The sequence below is a fragment of the Terrapene carolina genome, unplaced genomic scaffold (assembly GCF_002925995.2).
Source record: "Terrapene carolina triunguis isolate 2854851 unplaced genomic scaffold, T_m_triunguis-2.0 Scaffold95, whole genome shotgun sequence".
Classification (NCBI taxonomy): domain Eukaryota; kingdom Metazoa; phylum Chordata; order Testudines; family Emydidae; genus Terrapene; species Terrapene triunguis.
This window is the reverse complement of record NW_020664446.1, coordinates 3407119-3416425: the sequence shown is the minus strand read 5'-3', so window position 1 is coordinate 3416425 and position 9307 is coordinate 3407119. Positions and strand designations below refer to the sequence as shown.

The following is a 9307-nucleotide window of genomic DNA, read 5'->3' as shown; positions in this document are numbered from 1 at the left end:
CTGGGCTCAGCACGGGGCGCAGGCCGTGGGGCGCTGGCTGAGCTCCCCCTCTCCCATCTCTCCCCCAGCGCCCCCCGTGCAGAAGAACCGGACGGTGCTGCGGGGCGACGACGTGCTGCTGCCGTGCGAGCAGCGCTCCAACCTGGCGCGGGCCGCGTGGCTGGTGAACGGCACGGCCGGGCTGGCGGCCGGGCGGGCCCACTTCCGGGTGGGGGTGGACGGGCTGCTGGTGACGGACACCCTGCCGGAGCACAGCGGCGACTACGGCTGCTACGGGGAGGAGAACGGCCTGCGCTCCCCGCTGGCCGCCTACGCCCTGACGGTGCTGCCGGAGCCGCCCAAGGAGCAGCCGGCGCCCCGAGCCCCGCCGCCCCCCCACACCGACCGCCTGGCCTCCCCCGACGTGAAGTTCGTCTACATCGCGGTGATCGCGGTGCTGGGCGGGCTCTGCCTGGCGCTGAGCGCCGTGCTGCTCCACGTCTCCTGCCTGCAGCGCCGCAAGGGCAGGTACGTGCTGGGCGCCCCCTCGGTGGAGCTGCAGACGGTCTCGGCCAACTGCCTGGGCCGGGGCCGGGAGGAGGAGGAGCCGAGCCGGGAGGACGGCTGCCTGCAGATCATCCCGGGGGAGGCCCCCACGGCGGCGTCCCCGGCCAGGGAGACGCCCCTGGCGCCCCCGCCGCCGCCCCCGCCGCTCCCGGCCGAGTTCACCAACGGCATCGCCGCCCTGCCCAACATGGTGCGCAAGATGAACGGCAACAGCTACATGCTGCTGCAGCAGCAGGAGGAGCCCAGCCCCTCGCCCCTCTACAACACCTCCTTCGCCGAGGAGCTGAGCAAGCTGCTGGAGAAGCGCAAACACACGCAGCTGGTGGACAAGCTGGACGAGAGCTCCGTGTAGGGGCCCCCGGACGCCGGTCGGATTCAATCCCCCGCCCCCGTCCCCCCCCCACCAACCAGTGTTACACAAACCCACGGGAAACTACCTCCGGAACCGAACCGCTGGGCCGGGCCTCGGCGCGCCGGGATCCCTCCTGCCGGGGCCCGGAGCCTGTTGTAAAGAGACATGGGAAATCTAGTGATGGATAAAAGATGACAATCCGGAAAGAGGAGCCAGCAATACGGCTGTGTCAGGGTGGGGCGGGAGGAGACGCCTGCCCGGCCGCTGGCCTCGGACCACGGCATTGGACCGCTCCGGCGAGGCCTCTCCCCAGCCCTGGGAGCGGCAGCCGGGCCGTGGAGAGGCGGGAGCTGGCCCCTGGGTGCTGAGAAGAGGTAGGTGACGAAGGCGGCCGTGGGGAAAGCTCTCACGGAGCGTCCCCAGCGCCAGGTCGGGGCCGAACGCTTTGGCCGTCGCTTGCCAGGGGCTTGCCCAGCGCTGGGGCGTTGGCACTTCATCGGCTGCCAGTGGGGGGGGTTGGTTCTGGTAGAGCAGTGTCCAGCGGCCCCAGCTGAGATCGGGGCCCCGTCGTGCTGGGGCTGGGCGGAGACAGTCCGGCGGTCCCTACCCGCTAGAGTGCCCGGTCGAAGCAGACGAGACAGACCAATAGGGGGAGAGCGGGAGCACCATCCCCACCGTTCAGAGGGGGGCTGAGTGACTCACCCAGGGAGTTGAACCCCGAGCTTCTGGGGCCCAACTTAGTGCTTGAACCACTAGGCCAGCCTGCCTGACGACAGCTGGGCCCTGCTGCGTGGTTTTGTTTGCTGAAGAACCTTGGAGCTTGAGTGTGTGTGTGTGTGTGTGTGTACAAGGATGCGGGGTGCACAAGGACGGGAGGTGTGTGTGTGCACAGAGGATGGGAGAGGGGATGTGCACAAGGACGGGGAGGAGTGTGTGTGTGTGAGCACAGAGGATGGGAGGGGGGATGTGCACAAGGACAGGGGAGGTGTAGGGGTGCAGAGCCCTGTGACACATGTGGCGGTGTGGGGGGAGAGGTGTCTATGGCTACCTGGCTGGCAGGGCGGTCCAGTGGTTTGACCAGCAGGCACGGGGTGGCTGCGTTGCTCACACAGGGTGACCCAGCCCCTCTCCCATGAGGGGGGGCTCCCTCCTCCCCCGCCCATCATGTGGGTGGCACTTTAGGGACAGTTCTCAGGGTCTGAACAAATTACAGTGGGATTATTTTCTGTCTCCCTCCACCTGTCCCGCCAGGGGCTGTCGTTCCCTGGCTCCCGGTGCCCGGGGGGAGGAAGTCCCCCCCCGTGCCCTCAGCGTGGGGCAGGGATCCCCATCCCAGCGTGGTGAGGGATCGGCCTACAGAGCCCTGGCGTCTGTCCTGGCAGAGAAGCACTTTGTGACGCCCATCCTGGCCCTTGGGGTGATTTGGGGGGTGGATTTCCCATGGCGGGAGGGGGTTCCCCATCTGGCGGCTCTTTGAGCTGCTCCGAGGTGGGGTGCTGGGTTCAGCCTGGGGGTGACAGGCGAGGGGCAGCGATGCGCTGCGATGCGCTGCAAGGCGTGCGATTCTTGCACGGCTCTTTCCTCCCTCCACGTGTGTCACGGGGCCCTGCAATTCATCACGCGCGTGCAGATGGGGTGAGGCGCAGAACCTCCCCCCACCCCAGCTCTGTGCCGCCTCGCCCTAGCCTGGCTCAGCCCTGAGCTGGTGGCCAGCGGCCACTTCCGGCCTGGGCTGAGTCTGTTTGATGGCCCTGGGCAGAGCACGTGGCCCCAGCCAGCTCCAGGAGGGATCCCTAGTGCGGGTTCACTCCTCCGAGAGTGTTGGAGATGCCAGCAGATGGGGCGATGGGAGAGTTGAGTTGGCACCGGCCTGCGAGGACCTTGCCCAGTTCCTGAGGCGTGTGTGGCTCACTCCTTTATACCTGGCGGCTCGGCTCCTAGGGGTCCCGCTCTGCTTCTTAGCTGGGTTCAACACCCGTCTCGGCCCTCGCAGGCTCCCGCCCTGCTCCCCTGAAGCCCGTCAGACCCAGATGGGCCCACCCTCCCCCTGGCTTGGCGAGAGAGACCTGCCCTGGACCCATGAGAACTGCTGCTCTCTGGGGTCAACGGACCATGCAAACGCAGAAAGGTATCCAGGGACACAAACAGCCCAACTGGCCCCTGAGTGCCCCCCGGCCTGGCGTCCGGAGGAGAGATACCTGGGAGGATCTGGGCCCTGTCACTGAGGCCTGGAAGCTGCTGGCTGGCTTAAGAGCATCTTTGTGTTCAGTCAGCGGAGGTGCCAAGCTACTGGGATCGTCCCAGACATCGGGCGCCCGTGCTTCGCAGGGAGCCAGGCTGCAAAGGAACAGGCCAGCAAGGCGGGTTGCAGGATGCGATAGGGCTGGGGTGTTAGCCAGAGAAATGCCCCTCACACCTGTGCTGGGGAATCGTGCTCTGAGTAACCACCTGGCCCAGCTTTGCCCCTGACGCCGGGCTGTGCGCTGCCGAGGTATCCTGGCTTCTGCTGGGGTTTAGTCAGTATGTGAATTTCGGTAGGGCCTGGGAAACCCCAGGCGAGGATCAGGGCTTGGCCAAGCTGGGTCATCTATCTAGCCCAGTGTCCCATCTTCTGACGGTGGCCAATGCCAGGTATTTCAGAGGGAATGAACAGAACTGGGCAATTTATCGAGTTATCCATCTGCTGCTGTCCACTCCCAGCTTCTGGCAGTCAGAGATTTAGGGATATCCAGAGCATGGGGTTGCGTTCCTGCTCATCCTGGCTAATAGCCGTTGATGGACCTGTCCTCCAGGAACTTATCTAGTTCTTTTTTTGAACCTTGTTATAGTCTTGGCCTTCACAGCATCCTGTGGCAATGAATTCCCCAGGTTGACTGTGCGTTGTGTGAAAAAATACTTCCTTTTGTTTGTTTTAAACCTGCTGCCTAGTAATGTCTTTGGGTGACCCCTGGTTCTTGTGTTATGAGAAGGAGTAAATAACACTTCCTGATTTACTTTCTCCACACCAGTCATGATTTTACAGACCTCTGTCATATCCCCCCTTACTCGTCTCTTTTCCAAGCTGAACAGTCCCAGACTTTTTAATCTCTCCTCAGACGGAAGCTGTTCCATTCCCCTAATTATTTTTGTTGCCCTCTCTGTACCTTTCCCCATTCTCAGATACCATTTGTGCGATGGGGTGACCAGGTCTGCATGCAGTATCCGAGATGAGCACATTGAGGTCCGTGCATGCAAAGATCTTTCCCCCGCACAGCAGAACCACCTTAAAGCAGTTAAACAATTGGATCTGGGTGTAGGGACCAATTTGGGGTCTGGGATGGGGGAACCTTCATGCACTGAAGTGTCTCAAACACATTGATGCCTGTGTGTATTCCCAGAGCCCAGCCTCCAGCACCCACTGCCTGCTTACAGGGAGTTCACAGGGGCATGCTGGGTATGAGCATATGCAAAGTAGTCACCCCAAGCCCCTCCACCCCCAACTTGCTTGAGAATTTCACCCCCTCTCTTCAGAAGCTGTGATTTGCTCAGCAATCAAATGGGGGGGCTGCCTCTGCAGCGCCCCCCATTTCCTGTGCTACAGACACGGCCCCCGGGACCCACCAGACCGAGAGACAGAGACGGGGAACCTGGCGTGGGAGAGAGCTGGGAGGCGGCGGGGTGAGGAGCGGGCAGTGGCTCAGCGCGGGACGGCATCTCAGCTCCAGCGCTGGGCACGCGGCCCCAGGTAGGATCCGTGTGGGCACTGCAGAGGGTCTCGGCAGGTTGGTCCCTGCCTGGAGAGCTGAGGGTGTGGGAAGGGGAGCCCGTCTGCAGGGAATCGGGGTGGGCAGCTCGGGGTGGCATTGGTGGAGGGCGGGCAAGGGAGAAGGGCACCCGCTGCAGGTGGGTGGAGCTGGCAGAGTACAGGAGTGGGTCAGGAGCTGTTGAGAAGTGGGAACAAGGGACCCACGGCCCCCTCCTCAGCTGCTCCCCATAGCAACCTGTCTCCGCCCTGCCCCGGAAGGACGCCCTCTGGTGGCAAAAGCAGAGACCTGCCCGCAGAAGCCTGTGACGAAGCCAGGTGGCCGTCAGTGATATTGGGAGGGGGCATGTCCACCTCTCCAGGAACCACCCCCAAAGCACTCAGCAAGGCCCTGGGTCCTGGCCTCCTTTAGCAGCGGGGCCGCGCCGCTCGGCATTCGGGACAGGCCGGGCAGCCCAATTGCAGATTCCAGTTCCAAGAGCCCGGGGCGGGGGATGGAATCACCCCTGCTGGAATTCAGCCGGGACGCCGGGGACAGCACCCCCATCCGCCCGGGGAGCTGTAGCGACCGCAAGCTTAGGGGCTCTTTTACATCACTTCTGCCACCTCCCAGGAGCGCGGGGCCTTGGCTGGCACGGAGCTGCCTGAGTGATGGGCATCTGATAACTGTCTGCCGTCTGCATCGGCGGGCGGAGTGCCACCTGCCAAGCAGCCATGGCCACTGCTCGCAGCAAGGCAGCATGCTAGAGGGGTCTCCCCTCCACTTCCTGACACCCCTGTGGGCATGGCCATCGACTTCTCTCCCACCCACCCCTGCCGGCTTCCCAACCCCAGCGCCCTCTGCCAGCCTCCTGGCGCCGGGGCCCATCCCACGGGCAGGGGGAGGGACTGGTTTGGAAGGCCGTGTCCGGGGGGCTACAGAAATAACGGAGAGGGAAAGGCACCGGGGACGGTGCACAGAGGGCAGGCTGGTATCAGTGCAGCACTAGCAGGCACTTGGCCAGGAGCTGACGTGGGAGGGCGTCCGGTGCCACAGCCTGAACCCGGCTCCTGAGGAGCGGGGCTGGGGCCAGACCGGGCCCTGGAGCTGGAACTGGAGAACCCAGCTGGCTTTACGGGCGGAACTGAGTGGCAGGGGGTGTCCTGCTCCGCTTAGGGGGTGCCAAGGGGCGTCCCCGTTCAGCTTGGGGGATGCAGGGGATGTCTCAGCTCAGGGGGTGCAGGGGGCTGGGGACCCTGCTGCACATTCTGTGCAAACGCCGTAACACAAGCCCTTGTCTGTGTCTCTCAGCAGGAGCCCGTTAGTCTGTGCAGAACGACGACGCCGTGGCCGTGAAGGGGCTGGCTCCGACACAGGGCCCTGAGCTGCAGCGCCAGGGGACGCCGGCTTTCAACACAGCCTGACCTGGTGGGGAGAGAGCTGTGCCTGGCCCCTCCATCAGCTGGAGAAGTGGCCCTGAGCTATGCTAGCGATGCCAGGCTGCAGCCAGCGGGTGGGGCGGGGGGTGGGCAGACAGTCACAGTGGAGTGAGTGCGTACGGAGGTCACTGCAGCGTGGGTGTGGGTGTGTGCCAGGGTTCACACCCAGCCACAGCTGCACGGGATCTCCCCATTACCCGGCTCCCGCCCAGATGCCCTGAGCTGCATCCGACCCCGGGCGATCTCGGTGTGTCCTGCCCCCCAGCTGCCACTCCCCAGCGCTGGCGCCCAACCTGCGAGACCAACCACTGCTAGTGGCAGCTGTCGACACAGGCAGACCCCGGCTCTCTGCTCGCGGCCTGGCTTCTGCCTTGGCCTGCCCCGCGGGCACATACCCTGCTGTATTGGAACAAGTTGAGTTCGCGATGGGGGAGCCGCCTGGTCTGGGGTACAGCTTAAAGCCCTCCCTGTCCCCAGCCTGTGCTGGACCAACCTGGAGCCCCGAGCTTGGCCCGCTCTGGCCTGGGGATGCCCGGCTCTTCGCCATGGGGCTGCCCTGTGCCCCGTGGCACTGTAGCCTGCCTGCCCTGTGGCTGAAGAGAACGTGTTGTCACGGATGCACCCACCACAGCCCCTCGGTTTTCACCCCTTCCCTATGGCAGTGCCCTCCCTTGGCCAGGCCCCACCAGCCGTTGGGGACCAAGACCCCAGGATCCAGGCTCAGCAACAGAGGACAGTGCAGGGCGATGTGGCGCTCAAGCAAACAGCCTCCTTCGTCCTCACAGCCGGGGGGGGCCCCATCCTGTGTCCTGTCCCAGTGCAGGGCTCAGGTTACACTGGTGTAACTGGGAGCTGGCGTTGGTCCCGGATTCCAGCTCCTCTTGGGTTCCGTTGTCTGTCTCCTGGGGCTTTCCTGCCCTGGCGCCACCTTCCTGCCCATCCGGCCCCAACGCCCCCTGCCTAGGTAAGGCCAGAACGAAGCTGGGCAGGGGAGGGCATTGTGACAGGCCCTGCTGTGTGTGTGTGTGTGTGTCTGCATGCGTGTGTGTGCGCGTGCACTCAGCTCCGTGGGCTAGACTGGCAGACACACGCCGTGCGACCGGGCCCGCTCACTAGCACGCCTGAGTGCAGCTCCGGGGGGTTCCCCTTCAGCTCCGGCAGCAGGGGCTGTGTTTTGGGAGCACGAGCTGCGGAGTTCTGGCCCCCGCCGTGCACACAGCCTGGGTTTATTCCAACCACTGACCCCGGGAGCGTGCGGGTGTGCGACACGCGCCAGAGACCGGTCCTCTGCTCAGCTTGTTCTTACGGTGCCTGGGCCTGCGCTCGGCTGTCCCGAGAGAGGCCAGCGCCCAGCTGAGCTCCACAGCCTCCTCCGTCCGTCCCCGCTCGGCTGCGGCGTCACCCCTGCAGAGCTGCCGCCCGGTGCAAAATGACTGTGGTTCAGTAACAAGAGCACTCGGCACCCGGGCCTCCAGCGCGGCTTGGGAACGGCCGGCGACGACCGTCACTTCCAACGCAGGGACAGTCGGCTCCGGAATGGCCACAGGCAGATGTCCCCGAGCGTCCTGGCGAGAGAGAGAGAGACTGCGTCGCTAAGGCAACGCACACACACCTGGCTCCAGTGGTACCTGGCCAGCCCTCTAGGCAGTGCGAGTTACTGCGTCTTCTCCTAAACATCACCGCCACTGAGAGAGAGACCAGGCCTGTCCCGCCGTCCGCCCTGCCCAGCCAGCGTGGTCTGCCAGTGCGGCTGGAAGGGACCCAAGCCCTGGGGCTAGCGCTGAGTCCCTCGGGACAACGTTCCCACAGCCTGGCAGAGCCCCGGCCTGCTCTCCTCCTCGGGAGGCTTTGTAGGCTCTCACGCCATGGGAGTTTGGCACCAGCTCTCCCTGGCTAATTGACTTTGGCCTTCGCTCCGTTACCAGGCTGCCCTGGTATTCAGGGCGGGGGGGAGGAAGAACCACCCATGAAGCCGCCTCGAAGCCCTGCTGTGGCTGGGAGCAGGCGGCTCCCGAACAAGCATTTCCCCCACCCCACCCCCACCCATCACCTTGTAACGAGAGCAGTGGGGGCCTATGCAGGCAGATCTGCTGGGCAAACACCCCTGCGGCTCCACCGCTCCCAGCTGTGGGCGAGCTCTCAGGGTGGGTGGATCTTCCTCTCCCCACCACTCAGCCTGAGACGCTCTGGCAGAGCAAACAAGCTGGCTCTTAGGCTGTGGGCCAGCCCCTAGAGGGGGATGGGAGCTGTGGATGCCCCGTGCATCCTCCCGTAATCCTCCTTTGCAGCATCAAGCAGCGTCCGCCCCCTTGCCCCCAGCCTCTCCCTCTGCATGGAACGGGCGCCCCAGAGCACACGGCCCGCAGCCCTGGGGTCGGAGAGCTGGCGTTCAGGCCATGGTATCTCACATGCTGCCTTTGTGGCATGGAGGTTAGTGACAGAGGTGGTTCCTCTGCCTCGCCAGGGCAGGACAGGCCCCCTCCAGCACTTGTGCCAGGCCTGTGAGGGGCTGCCAGGCTGCCCACTCCAGTGGTCTCTGTGCACCCGCCTGCTCTAGCTTTAAATGGCCCAGGCGATGGGGCTCCCACAGCCGCATCACCCTCCTGGGCTGAGCCCTCCCGCCTGCCTCGCCATACAGTCGCAGGGGAAAGTTGCGCTCTCCAAGGGGTCCCTCGCTGGCACCCCCAGACCCTGCCCAGCTGATGTGGATTGCTGTGAGCTGCAGCTGGCCCTGGTGCTGACTGGCCCCAGGGGATGTGCTGCCCCAGATGAGTGGAGGGGAAGGGCTGGGTGGCGCCTCGCCTGGGGCAATAATGTCGCAGAGTCTGCGTGGCTCAGGCTGTCCCCTGCTGGCCTGCCATGCTGCCGAGCCATTCTAGACCTGGCTATGCCTGGCCCAGTGCATGGGAATTGGGGGGTGGGGAGGCGGCGGCGTGTACAGAACATCCCTTGTGTGGAAAATATTTCAGTGGGAGGGTGCCTGGGCCAGTGATAGCAGCAGCAGATTGTGCTCTCTGTTCCCAGCTCTGGGAGGGGACTGGAAGTCAGGACGCCTAGGGCCTATTCCCAGCTCTGCCACTGACTCACTGGCTAACCTTGGGCAAGTCACCGCCCTGCTCTGTGCCTCAGTTTCCCCTCCATAAAGCAAGGGTAATTTCTCCCTCCCTGCTGTTGGGAGGTGCGGGGGGCGCCGCTCTGGCATTGGGACAGCGTGGTAGAAATGCAGAGCGAGCCGGCTGATGATCCGA

The 9307-nt window shown here is 64.5% G+C and overlaps 1 protein-coding gene across 1 annotated transcript in view; it reads left to right on the top strand.

The window, feature by feature from the left end:
• Window positions 1-9144, top strand: part of SEMA4G (semaphorin 4G) — a 77646-nt gene extending 68502 nt beyond the window's left edge. The window contains exons 15-17 of the mRNA XM_026650936.2: window positions 69-1272; window positions 4479-4622; window positions 5932-9144. Coding sequence (XP_026506721.1) covers window positions 69-898 — 830 coding nt within the window. The 3' untranslated portion in view covers window positions 899-1272; window positions 4479-4622; window positions 5932-9144. The remainder of the gene's footprint in view (window positions 1-68; window positions 1273-4478; window positions 4623-5931) is intronic.
• The last annotated feature ends 163 nt before the right edge of the window (window positions 9145-9307 follow it).